General features: G+C 42.9%; 1 protein-coding gene across 1 annotated transcript in view; it reads right to left on the bottom strand.

Annotated features, from left to right (window-relative positions):
• The window catches only part of rhbdd3 (rhomboid domain containing 3), a 36220-nt gene that overhangs the window by 3685 nt on the left and 10958 nt on the right, over positions 1 to 21577 (bottom strand). Inside the window, exons 2-3 of the mRNA XM_078554250.1 lie at positions 12325 to 12705; positions 9738 to 9891 (exon numbers count right to left, since the gene is read on the bottom strand). Of these exons, the coding sequence (XP_078410376.1) occupies positions 9738 to 9891; positions 12325 to 12705 (535 nt within the window). The remainder of the gene's footprint in view (positions 1 to 9737; positions 9892 to 12324; positions 12706 to 21577) is intronic.

Consider the following 21577-nt stretch of genomic DNA (forward strand, 5'->3'; position numbering starts at 1 on the left):
CATCCCGATGCATTGACTACGCGGGAATTGCCCAGGAAGTTTGAACTTCCGATGGGCAATTCTCCTGCATCCGAAACCCTCCAAAAAAGTCTCCAACTCTGAGTTAGAGTTGGAGATTTCTGATGGCTCCAACTTACACACCTCGATCAAATCAGGAATCGTTCCCTCCGGGACACCCTGGTCCACTTCTCCATCATCCCCTACACCTCAACCCCCTCCCACAGCACCTTCCCATGCAACCGCAGAAGGTGCAACACCTACCCCTTTACTTCCCCTTTCCTCACCGTCCAAGGGCCCAAACACTCCTTTCAAGTTAAGCAGCACTTCATTTGCACTTCCCTCAATTTAGTCTACTGCATTTGCTGCTCCCAATGTGGTTTCCTCTACATTGGAGAGACCAAACGCAGACTGGGTGACCGCTTTGCGGAACACCTTTGGTCTGTCCGCAAGCATGACCCAGACCTCCCTGTCGCTTGCCATTTCAACACTCCACCCTGCTCTCATGCCCACATGTCCATTCTTGGCCTGCTGCAATGTTCCAGTGAAGCTCAACGCAATCTGGAGGAACAGCACCTCATCTTCCGACTATGCACTTTGGAGCCTTCCGGACTGAATATTGAGTTCAACAATTTTAGATCATGAACTCTCTCTCCATCCCCACCCCCTTTCCGATCCCCCTTTTTTCCAATAATTTTTATAGATTTTTCTTTTCCCACCTACTTCCATTATTTTTAAATGTATTTCCATCCATTGTTTTATCTCCACCTTCTAGCCTATTTCGATCCCTTTCCCCCACCCCACCCCCACTAGGGCTATCTGTACCTTGCTCATCCTGCTTTCTACCCTTAATGTCACCTATTAGCACATTGCTTAGATAATATCATCACAGTCAACGCCTCTTTGTCCTTTTGTCTATGACATCTTTTGGCTATCTCCACCTATCACTGGCCCTCTATCCAGCTCTACTTGTCCCATCTCCCCTTAAACCAGCTTATATTTCACCTCTTTTCTATTTTTCCTTAGTTCTGCTGAAGTCATACGGACTCGAAACGTTAACTGTGTTCCTCTCCGCAGATGCTGTCAGACCTGCTGAGTTTTTCCAAGTATTTTTATTTTTGTTTTACATACCTCGATCATTGCCTAGGAAATGTTAGACAGAGAAAAAACTGTTCTAACTCCTGCATAACTATACCAAATCACTCAACATTGACATTCCCAAATCCACTCTCCCCACCCCTCCGACTCCCCCTGCCGACTCCCTGCACCCCCCCCCACCGATCTGACCTCACCACCCTGCTACCCTACCCAGCTGGCACCTCCGCTCACCTACCTCACTCACACTCATCACCAACACAGTGAAAAGCTATTTAAATGTCCCAAAGCTTTTCACTGTGCTTGTGAGTGAAGACTTACCAAAATACAGCAGGTGGTAAGGGAACCAACAAGAGGGAAAAACATACTTGACCTCATCCTCACCACTCTGCCTGCTTTAGATGCATCTGCCATGACAGTATCAGTAGCAGTGACCACCGCACATTGTGGAGATGAAGTCCCGCTTTCACACTGAGGATACCCCTCCATCGTGTTGTGTGGCACTACCACTGTGCTAAATGGGATAGATTTCGAATAGATCTAGAAACTCAAGACTGGGCATCCGTGAGGCGCTGTGGGCCATCAGCAGCAGCAGAACTGTACTCGAACGCAATCTGTAATCTCATGGCCCAGCATATCCCTACTCTACCATTACCATCAAGCCTGGGGATCAACCCTGGATCAGGGAAGAGTGCAGGAGGGCATGCCAGGAACAACACCAGGCATACCTAAAAATGAGGTGTCAACTTGGTGAAGCTATAACACAGGGGTGTCAACTTGGTGAAGCTATAACACAGGACTGCTTGTGTGACAACCAGCATAAGCAGCAAGTGATAGACACAGCTAAGCGATCCCACAACCAACGGATCAGATTTAAGCTCTGCAGTCCTGCCACATCCAGTTGTGAATGGTGGAGGACAATTAAACAACTCATTGGAGGAGGCTCCACAAATATCCCCATCCTCAATGATGGAGGAGCCCAGCACATCAGTGCAAAAGATAAGGCTAAAGCATTCGCTACAATCTTCAGCCAGAAGTGCCAAGTGGATGATCCATCTCGGCCTCCTCTGGAGGTCCCCAGCATCACAGATGCCAGTCTTCAGCCAATTCGATTCACTCCACGTGATAACAAGAAAGGGCTGAAGGCACTGGATAGTGCAAAGGCTATAGCGCCTGACAACATTCCAGCAATAGTACTGAAGACTTGTGCTCCAGAACTTGCCATGCCCCTAGCCAAGCTGTTTCAGTACAGCTACAACACTGGCATCTACCCGGCCATGTGGAAAATTGCCCAGCAATGTCCTGTACACAAAAAGCAGGACAGATCCAACCCGGCCAATTACTGCCCCATCAGTCTACTCTCAGTCATCGGTAAAGTAGTGGAAGGGGTCATCACTAGTGCTATTAAGCAGCACTTGCTTAGCAATAACCTGCTCACTGACGCTCAATTTGGGCTCCACCTGGGCCACTCAGCTCCTAACCTCAATACAGCTTTGGTTCAAACATGGACAATAGAGCTGAACACCAAAGGTGAGGTGAGAGTGACTGCCCTTGACATCAAGGCAGCATTTGACCGAGTGTGGCATCAAGGAACCCTAGCAAAACTGGAGTCAATGGGAATCGGGGAAAACTCTCCACTGGTTGGAGCCATACCTAGCACAAAGGGAGATGGTTGTGGTTGATGGAGATCAGTCACCTCAGCTCCAGGACATCACTGCAGGAGTTCCTCAGGGTAGTGTCCTCAGCCCAACCATCTTCAGCAACTTCAATGACCTTCCTTCCATCATAAGGTCAGAAGTGGGGATGTTCACTGATGATTGCACAATGTGCAGCACCATTCACGACTCCTCAGATACTGATGCAGTCCATGTCCAAATGCAGCAAGACCTGGGCAATATCTGGCTTGGACTGATAAGTGACAAGTAACATTCACGCCACACAAGTGCTAGACAATGACCATCTCCAACAAGAGAGAATCCAACCATTGCCTTTTGATGTTCAATGGCATTACCATCACTGAATCCCCCACAATCAACATTCTGGGTGTTACCATTGACCAGAAGCTAAACTGGACTAGCCATATAAATACTGTGGTTACAAGAGCAGGTCAGAGGCTAGGAATCGTGCGACGAGTAACTCACCTCCTGACTCCCCAAAGCCTGTCCACCACCTACAAGACACAAGTCAGGAGTGTGATGGAATACTCCCCACTTGCCTGGATGAGTGCAGCTCCCACAACACTGAAGAAGCTTGACACCGTTCAGGACAAAGCAGCCCGCTTGATTGGCACCACATCCACAAACATTCACTCCCTCTACCACCGATGCACAGTAGCAGCAGTGTGTACCATCTACAAGATGCAGTGCAGGAACTCACCAAGGCTCCTTCGGCAGCACCTTCTAAACCCACGACCACTACCATCTAGAAGGATAAGTGCAGCAGATAGATGGGAACACCACCACTTGGAAGTTCCCCTCCAAGTCACTCACCAACCTGACTTGGAAATATATCGCCGTTCCTTCACTGTCGCTGGGTCAAAATCCTTCCTAACAGCACTGTGGGTGTACCCACACTACAGGGACTGCAGCAGTTCAAGAAGGCAGCTCACCACCATCTTCTCAAGGGCAAGAAGGGATGAGCAATAAATGCTGGCCCGGCCAGCAAAGCCCACATCCTGTGAATGAATAAAAACTGACCTCCCCTGATGATCCTGTACTACGAAGAAGGCCTCCCAAAACACGTACGCTCCACATTTCTGCAGAGGCCCCTTTCGGAAGTCCAGGCAAAAAACATGGAGCTCCGGTACAAGGTTAAAAAAAGGAGCAGAATGATAATCCGAAAGTGATTGCCACTCCTCGGAAGGTTCAGCCCATAGTTAACAATCAAGAGATTACAGACTGGTTAAATTGGCAGACATTGTGAAACTTGACACAGAAGTGTGAGGTAATTAATTTTGATAAAAAGAATGAGTAGAGACATTATAAACTAAATATCACAATTTTAAGGGTAGTGCTGGAACAGACCTGGGAGCTCACTACGCAAATCTTTGAAGGTGACAGGACAAGTTGAGAAAGTTGTTAAAAATGAGATCCTTGACTTTATAAGTCGAGACATAAGTATTCTAAAGGCTATAAATCACAGGTTAGGCCTCAACTGAAGTATTTCATCTAATTCTGGGCAGAACATTTTAGGAAGGATGTCAAGTTGTCTGGGGAGGGTGCAGAGGAGATTTACTAGAATAATACTAGAAATGAGGGACATCAATTATATGGAGAAACTATTTTCCTTGCAGCAAAGAAGATTAAGAGGAGATGTAATAAAGGTGTTTAAAATTATGAAGGGTTTTGATAGAACAAATAAGGAAAAACTGTTTCCATTGGCAGGAGAGTTGGTAACCAGGAGGCACAGATTTGAGATAATTGGCAAAAGAAACAGAGGAGATGAGATTTTTTTTGACACAGCGAGTTACAAGGTCCAGAATGCTCTGCCCGAAATGGTAGTGGAAAATGATTTAATGACTTTTTAAAAAAGAAACTGGTACTACATTTGAATCAGGAAAGTTTGCAGGGCTATGGGGAAAGAAAAGGAAAGCACGATGGGCTGAATGGCCTCTTTCTGTGCTACTTTTTTCTAAAATGTAACTGCAAGTTCTCTCGATTACTAAGTAGATACATCCACTGTCCGGTATGATACTGACTTATGCAGGCCACAGAGTTCTTCCTGGGCCATGCCATATTTGCCGAGTTGCGAGATCTCAAGTGGGATGCTAGAATTGGTCTCAGCGTTCTGGACTGGACAGGCAAATCAAACGAAAAAGTCAGCCAAGGTTCTGCTTTTCATTGTTATGCAATGTCCCTCTGCTAGAAAAGTGTCAGGTAAGTACAGGATCAGACACATTTGTGAAGCTCCACACAATTGCATAATTTGCCAATACTCAATGTACAAAATTCTTACAGGGGTAGATATGGTAGATGCAGTGTGGATGTTTCCCCTGGTTGGGGGATCTAGAACCAGGGGACACAGTCTCAGAGTAAGGGGTAGGCCATTAGGATTGAGATGAGGAGCACTTCTTTCAGTCAGAGGGTGGTGAATCTTTGGTATTCTCTATCCCAGAGGGCTGTGGAGGCTCAGTCATTGAGTATGGTCAAGACAGAGGTCAATAGATTTCTAGATACCAATGACATTAAGCAATATGGGAATATTGCGGGACGATGGTGTTGAAGTAGAAGATCGGCCATGGTCTGGTTGCGTAGCAGAGTGGGCTCGAGAGACCAAATGGCTTACTCCTGCTCCTATGTTCTTATGTTCATCACATCCAAAATGACTACTTGGATGGTATATACAGTGACTGTCTTTGCACCATGAACTGTACTACTGCCTGGGGTGGGAGGACTTGGGGCGGTGGGGGGGGGGGGTTAGAAAAAGCATGAAATGCTTAGAATCTGATGCACAAACTTTGATGCACATGAGAATTCTCAACTACAAATTCATTGCCAGAGCTTAGAATTTGTTTTACTGAGTCAAAATGTTTATTTACCACTATCAGAGGTCCAAATCTTTATTCACACTATCACAATTTATGCTAAATGTGCAAATGCACATTAAATTTGCATTCCTATGATTCTCAAAATAATAGTGCAGTCAGGCATATGCCAATGCCGCTTTTCAGTTCCATCACCTATTGAAGTGAAAGTTTGAGCTGCAACTTTAAGGATACTCCGTGAATATCAGCCTAGAATATTACTGTACTCGGTTCTCTGCTTCTCTTCTCACTGTTACTCATACTTGATTCTGCTGCTCTGTTCCAGGACCAAATTCTGTGCCACAAATGGCAGTTCCTCATCGGGTAAATCAGGAATTTCTGCCTGAAGTGCACGGTCCATATCCAGGAACAAAGCAACATCATCACGTAGGAGCTATAGCCAGGACTGCCAGTAAAGAGTGCATCAAATGAAGTTGACTACTGTAGGCCCACACTCCTGACCTTTGGCCACCTGGTGCAGGGTAGGGATGACTGCCTCATGGGCTTGCTCCTGGGCTTGGCCAAGGTGGCCTTCCCCAGGTTCAAATTGGAGATGGCAATGGGCCAGAAACTGAACTGGACTAGCCATATAAATGCTGTGGCTTCAAGAGCAGGTCAGAAGCTGGGAATCCTGCAGCGATTAACTCACCTTCTGACTTCCCAAAGTCTGTCCACCATCTACAAGGCACAAGTCAAGAGTGTGATGGAATACTCTCCACTTGCCTGGATGAGTGCAGCTTCAACACCATAAGAAGCTTGACACCATCCAGGATAAAGCAGCCCGCTTGATTGGCACCCTTTCCACAAACATTCACTCCCTCTACCACTGACAAACAGTGGCAGCAGTGTGTACCATCTACAAAATGCACTGCAGAAACTCATCAAGTTTCCTTAGATAGCATCTAGACAGGCAAGGGCAGCAGATACAGTGAAACACTAACACCTGGAAGGTCCCTCCAAGCCACTCAACATCCTGACTTGGAAATATATCGTCGATTCTTCACTGCTGCTGCGTCATAATCCTGGAACACCCTCCCGAACAGCACTGTGGGTGTACATACACCACATGAACCACAACGGTTCAAGAGGGTAGCTCACCACCTTCTCAAGGGCAATTAGGAATGGGCAATAAATGCTGGCCTAGCCAGTGACGCCCACATCCCGTAAATGAATTTTAAAAATGGAGTTGTTAGCTCTGGCTGCCTACAGCTGTAGCCATGTGCCAGTGACCTTGAGAAGGAGCACATGGTGTCTACCACAGTGCTTGAGGCCTTCTGCAACAGGTGGGCACTAGAGGGCACATTCTGCACAAAAAAAATAGTATTTTTATTTAATTTAATACGGTTACTTTGTTTTATTTATTATTTGGGTGTTATTGTTTCTCCCTCTTTAAAGCACTTTATTTGGGTTAAGAAGTGCAGAGTACTCTTGCAAACAATGGGAGAAGCAGGAAGTGTTTTTGTGGTTGTCCCCTCCTCCCACCCCACCTCCGCGCAATGCCCTGCAACAGTGGTGTCAGGTGGTGGAGTGGCATTGCAAGTGAGAGGGAGAATTGCTCAGGTATTTTTTGAAGGAAAAGAAAATTAGGTTAATCTGTTGACTGTGGATAGACTCAAATCTTTACTATTTTTTATTTCACAAATCTATCAATAATGAAGGCAAATTGTTTAACATTATCCAGGATGCCCCTCTTTAATGCAGAAATTCAAAATATCCTCAAGAGACAGGCAGTCAGCATCAAGGGAAAGGGGCAAACGTTTATGTAAAATGCGTAAATTTGCTGATGCTGACTTTGATTCAAGGACGTCAGCTCTTTGTCCCACTGCTTTATGTGTGTTCAGGGCAACGAAAATTAGCGAACGTACACAATAATGTGTTGAACTACTGTGGAGTCCATTATGATTACTTCTGTAAAGTACAAGCTATTTTTATCTCTGTTCTATTTGAGGATAAGTCTTTTTAAGAAGAGCAATAAACAAGCTGTGGTTCGTTGTTTGTGGAGCATGCACCAAGTCACAAACCAGGATGAACACAATCAGCAGCTTTTAACCATGGCGGGATACCCCATCTGATCATTTAGCTGAACATTGAAATAAAGTTGCTATTTGTGACCCTGCCATGTCAGCATGTCATGGCTTGCAATTTGCTCTCTTAATCTGATTTGCAAATTCAGCAACTAATTCAGTGGAGGATTTGTGAATCTAATTACCTACACATGGTGCTGCCAAATCGCTGTTGTTTTCAGCACTACCATTTTTTGCCAAATTGTTCATTTTTACAAGTATAAGAAGTTGTAGTTTTTTTTCCTAATTGCTTATCAAGTTACCAATTTTTTTTAAAAAAAGAAAAATTAACTCAAACTGCACATAAAAAAACAAATGATACAAAATTAGAACTTAAAGTTAGAGTTGCATTTATATGGTCCATTATGCATCCATCAGAAAGATCGCCATGTTTCAGATACAATGAAGCACAGTCCCTTAAAGTGCAGTGGCTGGTGTTATGCAGGCAAACACAGCAGCCATTTCACATAGCACAAGCCACAAATAGGCGCAAGGTAGATTCCTCTGTATTAAAAAATTTTAGAAGGTGAAACATTTACATTATCCAGTTATTTATGGGACAGCGACTTCCACACGAATGCTTTACATTTTTTTACGGAGTTTCATTTTGTAAGCAGAATATTTGGGTAGAAAAATTCTGTCCCGTCAAATTGTGCTTTTGAGCTTTGCAATGAGTGTAGCTTTGGGATCAGCAGTACTGTATCATTGTGAAGAATAAACAATAGTAGCTATAAACAAAATATCCTCCTCCTTCAGATACCATGCCCTAAAAGGGTATTGGCGACCATGGACTGCCATTGGATTGATCCATTGTTATGCTTGACAAAGTACTGCAATGGTTTGCTGTTGCCTTCTGCAGTATGGCTGACCAGGAAACTCACCCGCTCCTACCACCTGCCATCAGGCGTATTGGAAGGATTTACAGTTTGATAATCAACCTGCTTGGCCATGTTATGAATGTACCGTCCATGGCCATCAAGTCCTGAAATGGGACTTGAACCCAGAGCTTCTGGCCCAGAGGGACGCTATCTATTGAGTCACAAGACAAACAAAACAATGTGAAATAATTGAAAACCACAGTAACTTTACCTTATTCCATGGTAAAAGAGCATGATAAAAGTTCCAAATCAAATGGCACGTTACTGGCTACAATGCCTGGAAGACAAACTCACCACAAGAAGGTATTGTACAAGCAGTGTATGCATGTACTGTTTTCCAAACATAACTTGCAGAGGTTCCACCAATGGCCCTCAGAGTACATCCACCCCAAGACTGAGGCTCTGTCCTTACTGAGATAGATGATTTCAACCAAAGAGGCAATAGGAATGCTGAACATGGCTTCTGCTGGAAGTTAGTGTGTGTGAGATTCAAGGGTAGGACAAGATTGGGCTTGAATCATCTCATGTTCACAGTCAAGCCACACTTGGGCAAGCTATCCAAGGGCGTGAAGCACTCACAGAACTACACTCTAGCAAGCAGTTAATGCCTACAGGAGCATTGCAGGGAAAATTAGTCTGGGGATAAAACTGTGCCAAAGGGCTCCCAATCTTAGGTATGTTGCTCTAAAGAGCCACCAGATATGTCTTCCAAGGAAGCAATCGGAGAGACGGCCACTCTTGTAGACCTGCCTGCAGCCTGTTAGCTCTGAAGAAGTCATATGGACTTGAAACGTTAACTCTGCTTCTCTCTCCACAGATGCTGCCAGACCTGCTTTCCAGCTTTTTTGTTTTTATTTCGGATTTCCAGCATCTGCAGTATTTTGCTTTCATCAGCATGGGTCTAGGATCAGATTGTCCATCTGTCTTCTCAGTCAAGAATAATATTGACATAATATAGCTTAAATTTAAGTGAATTTCCCTCTACAAAAATTACAAAATAAAATGTGTTGCAAGTAGAGTACTAGCCAAAAAATTGTAGTATTAACATATGGTAATTCTAACAAAAAGATAACCATAAAGTGGGGAACAGAGAGAAACTTGTAAATAAAAATGACAACATTTTTACTGTATATAATATATTGACACAAAATCCTAAAAACTAACTTAAAAATTTCTGCTCACCTCTCAAGGTTACTAACAGGAAGATGGTATTTTGCTGGAGAGAAGATAAATGGAATCCAGGAGTTAAGTTGCAGAAATCTACAGATAGCCAGCCTTTCAACAGATTCTATCACTGAGTTTGACAACTCCAGGCAAAATAAAAATCTACAGCTATCTGAATAAAAATAGTGTCAAGGATATTCACAGCAGCAGGACAGTGTATAGGTGTGGCAGATTCCAACCATTCAAATTCACATCTCTTACTTGCATGAATATAATTCTCAGCCCATGAGAACAACTGCACTCCAAGGATTTAAAAATACCCAGTCAGTGTAACACCCAGAACAAACATTTTCTTTACCAAGGCACAAAATTAAAGAAGAATATACAATAGAGGAGTAAACATTTATATAACATGTCATTTGATAATGTTTTATCCCAAGGGGTTAATCTCAGAATTGTTGCAGCACAGAAGGAGATGATTTGTCCTGTCATCTCTGCGCTGGCTCTCTGATTGAGCAACGCAATCAGTGTCATTCCCCCCCCACCCACCCACCTTCTCCCTGTAACCCTGCATATTCTTCCTTTTCAGATAACAATGCAACTCCCTCTTGAATGCCTCGTTGAGCCTGCCTCCACCACTCTTAGGCAGCGCATTCCAGATCTTAACCACTTACTGCATAATAAAGTTTATCCTCATGTCTCCATTGCTTCTTTTGCCAATTCCTTACGTCTGTGCCCTCTCATTCTCGATCCTACCACCAGTGGGAACAGTTTTACCCTATCTGCTTTGTTCAGACTCCATTTCCTCTACCTTGATTGAAAATTCACATATGGTGCAATACATTGCAACTACAAGCATTCTCCAAATTGGTAATGTGGTACACTGAGATACCCATGGCTGTAATACCATATTACCATTTTATGTATTGGCTGAAAGATCAATTTTCCTTTTTATTTTATGGAAAAATGTAGAATGATTATTTAGAAAGACAAAGAACTAAATGTCCATATCAAATCCTAGACCAACATACAAAAGTGTATCAGTGATACCTAACACAGATCTAATATTTCGACCATGGTGAGAGGATTGTAAAAAGTGCAGCCAGTAATGATGAGACAGAAAAGCTCTCAAGATATAATCATCAGGATAGACAGGTATACAGCCTATCTGCTCTGGAGGCAGCAAAATCAATTGTCATGTTGTAACAGCTGATTTCTAGCCCCAAGGGTCAGGGATCGGCACCATCCCTTTTGCTATTACTTTTCTCATTCTAAGTTCTCATTTCATCTGTTATCATGGAATGGTTGCAGCACAGGAGGCCGCCATTTGGGTCATCATATCCATGTTGGTTCTCTGCAGGAGCAGCACAGCTAGTCCCACTCCGCTGCCCTTTCTCCATAGCCCTGCAAATTGTCAGGTGCTTATCCAATTCCCTTTTGAAAATCTCGACTGAATCTGCTTCCACCACACTTCAGCCACTGCATTCCAGATCCTAACCACTCACTACATAAAACAGTTTTTTCTCATCTCGCCATTTGTTCTTTTTGCCATTCACCTTATATCAGTGTCTTCTGGTGCTCGACCCTTCCTCCAATGGGAACAGTTTCTCATTATCTACTCCATCTGGACCGCTCATGATTTGGAACACCTCTATAAAATTTCTTCTTAATCATCTCTTCTCCAAGGAGAACAACCCCAGCTTCTCCAATGTGTTATCCAATGCTATTGATTTGGTCCAGGATGACAACAGACTGGAATCATTGAACTAGTGAAAGGAATTTTAGGACTGATATCAAGAAATTCTTCTGCACATAAGAGTGATAAACACATTGGAATAAACTTCCAGATAGAGCAGTAGAGGCAAAAATGGAATCAGTTAAGCAACAATTGGGCAAGGAGATTTTTAAGATGCTTCAGAATAGATGAATTAAGATGGGCTGAATGACCATGCTATCAAGCATTAGCCTGTGATCTCATGATAGATTTTGTTGGGCTGGGAATTCCTGCTACATTGAGAGACACATACTCCCTTTCTTGGAGCAAAGGCAACAGCATTAGGGAGGAATTGGAATAAGTATCAGCAGCATGAAGTGTATCAAGCAGAGGAAAAAAAGTGTATCTCCATATCCAGGCCAAGTGGTTGCTCATTCAGCTTTGGAAAGTGATGATCTTTTTTTTCTGGATTAAAAAAAAACAAATGTTGTTCATATTTCTTAACTTTTTTAGATTAAAAATTTATCAATTTTGAAACTAACCAGAATGTACCATTTTCATTGTGGCCTTCTAAATATTCCAAGCACCATGTCCCAAAGGTTCATACCAGTAGATTCAGAAGGGGTGGGTGAAACATTTGGAAAAAAATCTATACAATTCTGATGTTCTGCCTATCCCTCTGAATCACAATACCTTCAGTACTTTTAACAATCACCATTAAAACTACTCTTGAGTTGAAATAAAGGAGTACAACTGCTTGATATAATTTGAAAAATACTGACTGGGATAACTTGCACCATGTTGGGCACACATCTGACTTTACCAACTGAGCCCACTGAAGAGTTAACCGGGAGTTTTAACCCATTCTAGTGTAACTATCAGAAAGGATACAGGTCAGGCCAACAATAATTCCACAGATGTGGAGAAGTACAGATGAACCCGGGATAACAAGGTAAGCAACAGGGAGAAGTATCCAAGGTACTGTGGCTACGATGATGGTCCTTTTCATTTCAGAGTTACAGCAACTTAGTGTCACCATAGCAAATTGGACAGTTGTAAAACCACACACTGGTGTTTCATCAAGACTTAGTAGTTTTCCCAAGAGCAGATAAAGAAGTGCAGAAAAAACAGCAAAAAGGACAGAGAAGTAGAGGTATCGAACACTGCCCAACTGTTGCTCCAAACGGCTGCTGAAGACAACTAACAATGCAATGTTGACGAGCAAAGCAAAGATATTGCCATGGACAAAACAGTAGCTCAGTAAACGGTACACTGTTGGAATAAAACAGAAGATAATTAGTTAACTTTTACTAATGAGGCCAGCTACTAATTTTGCAGCACATTTCCAAGATATATGTTTCAGTAATAATTGCAGGGTAGCTCACCTTACAACTTAACTGCAGGTGCGTACAGAAAATTGTGACTGTGAACAAAATTGTATGGCATTGGCCAGGCACTGTATTGTCCGATACAGTATTTATCACTGGTATCCACATACTACTACAACTCTTTCCTAAGGAAAACTGATACCAATAATGTTCTTAGTTTTAAGTTCAGCTCCCCCAGTGTGTCAGACAGTGCTGCTTAACATCCACATTTCCAGCAAGTATTGTTGGATAGTCATCGGGGCAGGGAACCCTGGTCAATTTTCTCCCTACGAACCCAGAAATATTGAGGCCAGGGGCTGGGTTTTCAAAGTGGGGTCAGGAACTCGGCACAGGGACGAATTCCAGATCCTGGGCCTCAGCTGCTTCATTCCCAGGGCGCTATTTTAAAATGGATATGGCCTAGTTGGCCAGGAGTTGAGGGGCCCCAAGCACCTCCAGGAGGTAGAAGCTACCTGCCTGGTGCAAACTGCAGAGGCAGGTGGCGGCAATGTTGAGGGCTGCTGGTGCCTTGCTGATTAGAGCAGGCAGCGTCGCAAACAAACAGAAAGCAGCGGGGCACAAGTAAGTTTCTTTGGCACTGATATTTATTCAAATTTGTGGAGCCAATTAGTTAAAATGTTTAGAACAGGAGTAGGCCATTCAGCCACGTGAGCCTGCTTCCCCACTCAATTAGAACCTGGATGATTTGTGCCTCAACTCCATTCCATAGAACCATAGAAAAATTACCACACAGAAAGAGACCGTTCAGCCCACCGTGTCTACACCGGCCGAAAAAGGAAAAAATAAAAAACTCGCTGCCCTTTCTAATCCCACCTTCCAGCACCCGGTCCGTAGCCTTGCAGGCTACAGTACTGTAGGTGCAGATCCAGGTGCCTTTTAAATAAACCAAACCAGGCTGTGAATTCCAAACACCCACCACCCTCTGGGTGAAGAAGTTTTTCCTCATGTCTCCTCTAATCCTTCCACCAATCACCCTAAATCTGTGCCCCCTGGTAACTGACCTCTCCACTAGGGGAAACAGGATATCCCTGTCTACACTATCTAGGCCCCTCATAATCTTGTACACCTCAATCAGGTCACCCCCTCAGCCTCACCCGCCTATGATTCATATGCTGTGCCTAACAATAATCTCCTACTTCAAGCACCAACCCACTCCTTCTCCACATTGTCACAATCCCTCACTAGAGAGAAAATAGCTAATGTCCAATGTTTATTAAAAGTCAAAATTTAAACCAGAGGGCTGCAAAGTATGATAGAAAAATATTCTGTTCGTTAAGCTTGCCTTGAGCTTCAGTGGAATATTTCAGAAGGCCAAGTATACAAAGGTCAGAGTGGGAGTTGGGCAGAGAATTGATTTGGCTTTTAAGTACTGCTTGTTAAACAACTGCCAGCAGGTTAAAAATAGCACAGGTGCATTTTGTTAAAACCCTTTCCCTGTCCGCTACTGTATAGGGTTGCAAACTTTTGTTGGGTGTATTCCTGGAGGTTTCATCACATGACCTGGCATCCCTAAATGCTCCATCCAGTTAAACAGCCTTTCTTCCCATATCCAATATGCTTATAACTGACAAAGAAAATGCCCATGACTTTCCTCCCAGGTTGCTTGCAGCAGTGTCCAGGAAATTAATCTTCACTTCTAAGTGACTGGAGGGCAAAGCTACAGAATCATAGAATGGTTTGGTACAAAAGGTGGCCATTCGGCCCAATGTATCTGTGCCGGCTCTTTGCAAGAGCAACTCAACTGGTCCTACTCCTTGCCCTTTTCCTGTAGCCTTGCAAATTTTTTTTCTCTTCAGATAATTATCCAATTCCCTTCTGTAAATCATGATTAGCTCTGCCTCCACCATACTCTCCAGATTCCAGATTCTAATCACTTGCTTTGTAAATAAATCTTTTCCTCATGTCACCTTTGATTCGCCTGGAGGCCTGCCACCATGTGATTTAGCACCGATGCAGAAAGGTCAGGAAACTCCTGCTTCAAATCCTAGGTCTCTGGAGGGTTGGCAACCTTATTCCTCTATGCATTTTATTAACACTAGCACGGGTCCCTACATATGTCGCTATTCTGCAAACAAAAGGAATGTGTTCAAACCCTGCACCTTTTTCAAATTACTGGGGAGCTTGGGAAGCCTATTGTTCTCCGTTACTTTCTCCATGGCAACGCCTTGGCCAATCAGGGTTGGCTTGCCAATAAACCTCCTTTTCTCCTGCAGTATAAATTGTGATTGTTTGAAATTTGGCATTTTTCGTTCGTCCTGTTGAGTGCAAGACAAAAGGCTTCGGCAACATGTCTCTTTTTTACAGCAATATTCAAAAATGCAGACCTGGCGATTGCTTTGCCAAACACCTCCAGTCAGTCCACAGGCATTGCCCTGAGCTTCCGGTCTTTTGCCCTTTTGTCATTTAATCACTGCCGTCGTCCGCCCTCTCAAAGACCTTCCCCATAGTTCTTCCTTTCCCCTCACCCTTTTTTTGTTTAAATGTTGTGTACTTTTAACAACTTTTCATTCTGCTGAAAGGTCATTGACCTGAGACATTATCTCTGTTTCTCTCGCCACAAATGCTGCTTGACCTGCTGAGTGTTTGCCAACATATTCTGCTTTTAGTTCATATTTCCAGCACCAAGAGTATTTTGCTTTACTTTTACAAAGTAGCGAGGTGTCAACATCCTAATTCACACCTCTTCTCAAGCCATGTGATTGTAACTCATTGTAAAAACATAGAATCTGTGAAGCTATTAAAAGGTGAATAGAGCCATCAAGCTTCTTGTTTCTGTATTACCAATCATTGCATTACATAATTGACTTTAAAACAGATTTGTTTACAAACACTCACTAGCAGTTCCTTCTATCTACATAGTGCAATGGTCCATCTTGTAATCAATTTTGCTTTTACTTAGGAAGATTATGTTCAATGTAAATAAATAATCATTAACTCAACTGATTAATTTTGCATGATGCATTCTTCATGATTTGTGTTGTTAGCAGACTTATGTTCCTTTTGCGAGCAGTTCAGCAACTGACATTACTAACATAGTTCAGACTTCATTTTAAAATTAGCAGCGCTATCACCAGGAGTTGAATGTTGATTTGTCAACCATCTCCCCATGAGGGGAATAAAAATCTGATGGGGTGCTTGACAGGATCATGCTCATGTAATTGCTGTCAAGAACAGCATTGCTAGTGGATGAGAACACAAAGCCCACCTCATCTCTTGGATAAAGGAATTCCACGGAGGGAGTCCAGCAAGGTGAGAAAATTATGGGTATCTTTTTAAAAAGGGTAACATAGGTTAAAAAATAATTTCCGTATATACCAATGTAGAAGTCGAATTTTTGAGACCCATTTTTTTAGGCAAAAAAAAGTTAAGGGCTCAACTTTTACACGGGTAATGTTTTTGAGGGGCTTATTTTCAACTACTGTTGCTCGCAGCTTCCACAAGCAGCAGAGAACCTGTGCCGAGTTTTCTGTCTCTGTTCCAGTTTGTTTTTGAGGGGCTTACTTTTGAATGGCTTACTTTCAACTACCAACACTTGCGGCTCACAGACCCAGCTGGTTACACCACACTGATACTTCTTGGGCTGCTGCACACTGACTCTGCAGTTTGTTCCAATCTTACCTCCATCATTTCAACGAGAAATTAAACTTTTACTAAAGTTCCCTGATAGCTCAGTGAACAAATCACACTCTGTGGTCTAGCACCGATGCAGAAAGGTCAGAAAACTCCTGCTTCAAATCCTGGTCTCTGCTGTGTTATTCTGAATGCAGAATGGGGTAGTGAGTTGAGTTGGAGAGGAGTATCCTTGGAAAGTCAGGGGTTGACATTTACACAAGATATGAGAAAAATGAAGATTTTTTTGGCCAAAAGTCAGGGGTCGTCTTTTACATGAGATCGACTATTACTCAAGTATATACGGTAGGCAGTATGGTGAGCACAAGAAGTGAGAGTATGCAGATTTGATCCCTCAGTTGCTAACCTGAGCTATATTGGGTGTGCAAGGAAACTTCAAATGGAAGTGTAATTTTGAATCATTGCCATTTTCACGGATAGGCATCTGAAAGCAGACCACCAGTGTTCTGGACTGTATAGATGAAAGATCAAGGTAAGAACTGCTAACAGGTGGTGTAGCTGAGATGGGTTGCATTCCTTGTAGACATGACTTTTCCAATGTTTTCCTGACCAGACGCCCATCTTCCACTATCTGCAAGTTCCAGTTCTTACCAAATTCTGCTACCCATATCCTAACTGTCAGGAAGATATATTAATGTATATAATGTTATTGGAAATTATTTTGTTTAAAATAGAGTTTTAGTCTGTGTGTTAATTGAATTAAAGCCAGCTAGTCTGGGTGCTTTGGTGTCTAGTAGTTTTGAGATGTAAACAGTAAGGTAAAGAGGGTACATTGCATTTTGTTGAATAAACCATTCAAGAGTGGGAGTGAAATCTTGCATCTAGCCAGGAGACACCGAGCAATGTTCATATTACTAATAAAACTGGTACTATGAAAGGGGTTCAAAGGGCCTGGTGATACAATGAGAATTTATATTCAAAGAGAAAGACTAGGTATAACCTGCGAGGAGTTTGTGTGTGCAGGTCAGAGGCATGTAAGATCTAAGCCTGTAAGCCTACAACTGTCTGCAAAGGAACCAAATTGAAAGGGACCTCATTTTGAATTCGTAAGGTGAAAAATGCTTTGTCTGGTTAAGTCTATTGATTATTGTTGTCTTATTGGAGATTAATTTGAGAATTTGTTAAAAGTTATGATAGTAGTAATTTGTAGCCATGTGTATGTGTTTAATTTGTTGTACCTTAATAAATGTTTCATTTAGTTTGCTATAAAAACTTCTTGAGAACTGGTGGTCTTATTCCACCAATTTAGAACTGCAACTCAAAACATACCAATTGAAAATATAGGTTATGACAGTTGTTTAAAGTTTCCCTCTGGGATTTTAAATAACTCAGCCTTTACAAACTGCTGTGTCATGTCATAACACACCGAGACCCATGCACCCATTAACCCTGTGTTTGCTGACCTGGTTTGGGTCTGCTTTTAAAATTATCGTCCTTGGTGTTCAAATACCTACATGACCTCACCTCTTCCTTTTCTTTAACTCCTAGAGCCCTCCAAAAACTCTGCATGCCTCCAACTCTAGCCTCTTGTACATCACCAATTGTCACTGCTCTACTGTGCCTTCGATTGCCTAGACCCTAAACTCTGTAATTCGCTCCTTAAACCCCTCAGCCTCTCCATTTTAAGTGGTTCTTAAAAGAGATCTGTCTCTTTGGCTAAGCTTTAGGTCACCTGTCCTAATATGTTTCTACGGCTGTGTCAAATTGTGTTTGATAATGCTGCAAAGAAGCTTCTTGGCACATATCTGCTGAGTTTAAAGTGCTTGTTGTAAATATATTTTGTTTAAATTTAGTCTAATGAATCATTTCATGTCTGTAGATTGAAAAAGGAGGTCCAAATACTGATCCCTTGGATATTGTGCTGAGCATGCTCTCAATTTGAATTGTCCTCCATAAGGTTTTCACCAAAACTGGATAAGGTGGAGGTCTGATCATACCTTTATTTCTAAGACTTGCTTTGTGATGACAATTCATTAAATATCTTAATAGCCAATACCTCTTCACCTTGACACAGGGATTTTTTTTTCATTTCAGTTTTGAGATCCAAGCTTACTACTTAGTAATTTCTGGCCCTTACAGATTTCAGAGAGTAGAATTTATTTAGTTTCCTTTGGTTTGGTTTATAATTTGGATTCTATTGTTTGTGTCCCTTAAAGAGACGTTTGTTAGTTTGAAACAAAAACAAAAATACCTGGAAAAACTCAGCAGGTCTGGCAGCATCTGTGGAGAGGAGCACAGTTAACATTTCGAGTCCGTATGACTCTTCAACAGAACTAAGTAAAAATAGAAGAGAGGTGAAATATAAGCTGGTTTAAGGGAGGGGGGTGGTGGGACAGTAGAGCTGGATAGAGGGCCAGTGATAGGTGGAGATAACCAAAAGATGTCACAGACAAAAGGTCAAAGAGGTGTTGAAGGTGGTGATATTATCTAAGGAATGTGCTAATTAAGGGTAGAAAGCAGGACAAGCAAGGCACAGATAGCCCTAGTGGGGGTGGGGTGGGGTGAAGGAATCAAAAAAGGCTAAAAGGTTGAGATAAAACAATGGATGGAAATACATTTAAAAATAATAGAAGTAGGTGGGAAAAGAAAAATCTATATAAATTATTGGAAAAAAAAGGGGAGGGGGGAATCTGAGAGGGGGTGGGGATGGAGGAGAGAGTTCATGATCTAAAACTGTTGAGCTCAATATTCAGTCCGGAAGGCTGTAAAGTGCCTAGTCGGAAGATGAGGTGCTGTTCCTCCAGTTTGCGTTGAGCTTCACTGGAACAATGCAGCAAGCCAAGGACGGACATGTGGGCACGAAAGCAGAGTGAAGTGTTGAAATGGCAAGCGACAGGGAGGTCTGGGTAATGCTTGCGGACAGACCGAAGGTGTTCTGCAAAGCGGTCACCCAGTCTGCGTTTGGTCTCTCCAATGTAGAGGAAACCGCATTGGGAGCTGGAGAGACCAAACGCAGACTGGGTGACCGCTTTGCAGAACACCTTCGGTCTGTCCGCAAGCATTACCCAGACCTCCCTGTCGCTTGCCATTTTAACACTCCACCCTGCTCTCATGCCCACATGTCCGTCCTTGGCTTGCTGCATTGTTCCAGTGAAGCTCAACGCAAACTGGAGGAACAGCACCTCATCTTCCGACTAGGCACTTTACAGCCTTCCGGACTGAATATTGAGCTCAACAGTTTTAGATCATGAACTCTCTCCTCCATCCCCACCCCCTCTCAGATTCCCCCCTCCCCTTTTTTTTCCAATAATTTATATAGATTTTTCTTTTCCCACCTACTTCTATTATTTTTAAATGTATTTCCATCCATTGTTTTATCTCAACCTTTTAGCCTTTTTTGATTCCTTCACCCCACCCCACCCCCACTAGGGCTATCTGTGCCTTGCTTGTCCTGCTTTCTACCCTTAATTAGCACATTCCTTAGATAATATCACCACCTTCAACACCTCTTTGACCTTTTGTCTGTGACATCTTTTGGTTATCTCCACCTATCACTGGCCCTCTATCCAGCTCTACTGTCCCACCACCCCCCTCCCTTAAACCAGCTTATATTTCACCTCTCTTCTATTTTTACTTAGTTCTGTTGAAGTCATATAGACTCAAAACGTTAACTGTGTTCCTCTCCGCAGATGCTGCCAGACCTGTTGAGTTTTTCCAGGTATTTTTGTTTTGGATTTCCAGCATCCGCAGTTTTTTGCTTTTATTTTTGTTAGTTTGATTTTGATTGACACCTGGGTCATTCTCACCAATCAATCTGAGGAATAGATTGGGCTGGTACCCCTGCCACTCAAGTTTCTTTATCTAGGTAGTTAACAATCCGCTTAGCTAATTCACCCTAAATTTACAAGCCCTCATCTTTTATGAGGTGCTTAAAATGCCTTTTGACAGTGCCAAACATGTAGCATGATTTTGCCAGGAACAGATTTATACTAAAACAAAATACTGCAGATGCTAGAACTCTGAAATGAAAACAGAAAATTCTGGAAACCCACAGCACGTCAAGCAGCATCCATGGAGAGAGAAACAGCATAAACCTTTCAGGTCAATGAACTTTTGTTAGGACTGACAAAAGAACTGGATTTACCACTCGTTACTGATGAATTCTTCATAAGTACACTTTTTAAAAAAAAGGTATGACCATCAGTGAATGAGTACAGGTTAATTCCCATGATTCTCCATATGGCAGATTTCTGATTTTGGACAGGCCTTCAAAGACAAGGTTAGCTCAATGGCCTGCTGGATAAATGCAGAAGGTCCCAATTTCAACCCAGGTATATTTGTTATTAGCAGGGCAATTGGGTCATTGTAATTTACTTCAATTACTACTAAACTGTTGAGGTTACAGATCTATTGTTCTGCTAGCTGTAGTCTGTCCTGTGCTATCCATCCTAATATTCTTTTGGTCCCTATTCTCATCTATAAATCCTTCCACAACTGTGCCCATCTCACTGTCGGTGGGTCAAAATCCTCGAACACCCTCCCTAACAGCATTGTGGGTGGACCTACACCATATGGACTGCAGTGCTTCAAGAGGCAGCACATCACCATCTTCTCAAGAGCAATTAGGGATGGGCTAGCCTAGCCAGCGACACCCACATCTCTTGAATGAATAAAAACTCCATAACCTGGAGATCTACCCATAGTGGATACTGGGTGAATGGCTATGAGGTGACATGCAAGTAGCATGGAGAGGGCATGGGAGTGGGTGGGGGGGCTGAGGGGATGTAAAGGCTGAGGACTAGAGGGCCTAACAGTTTCTAAAACAACTGGGCCAAAGTCCCAGAGAATGGAGGTGGGCCTTCTAACCAGCTAGTATCGGCACTCACCCACCGCCTATGATCTGCTTCTGGAGTTGGTGGGCCCCACTCTATACTTCCCCCCCAACCTCCCAGGAGTGAAAATTGAGTGGAACAGGGCCCTTTATACTGACATGGGTCTGCTAGGTTGGGAAATTACCCAGCTTCAAGCTATCTGCCTCAGTAGTGATAATCCTGCCCAAAATCTTCAGACAGTCAGTCTTTGATTTTCACTTTAGGTTGAGTAGCCTGTTGTTTGTACAACTTTATTTTTTTATTGGAGGGTCTTCTCACTGTGATGGCAATGCTTATTAAAGCCACTCAATACTC

Source organism: Cetorhinus maximus, chromosome 12, assembly GCF_964194155.1.
Source record: "Cetorhinus maximus chromosome 12, sCetMax3.hap1.1, whole genome shotgun sequence".
NCBI lineage: Eukaryota > Metazoa > Chordata > Chondrichthyes > Lamniformes > Cetorhinidae > Cetorhinus > Cetorhinus maximus.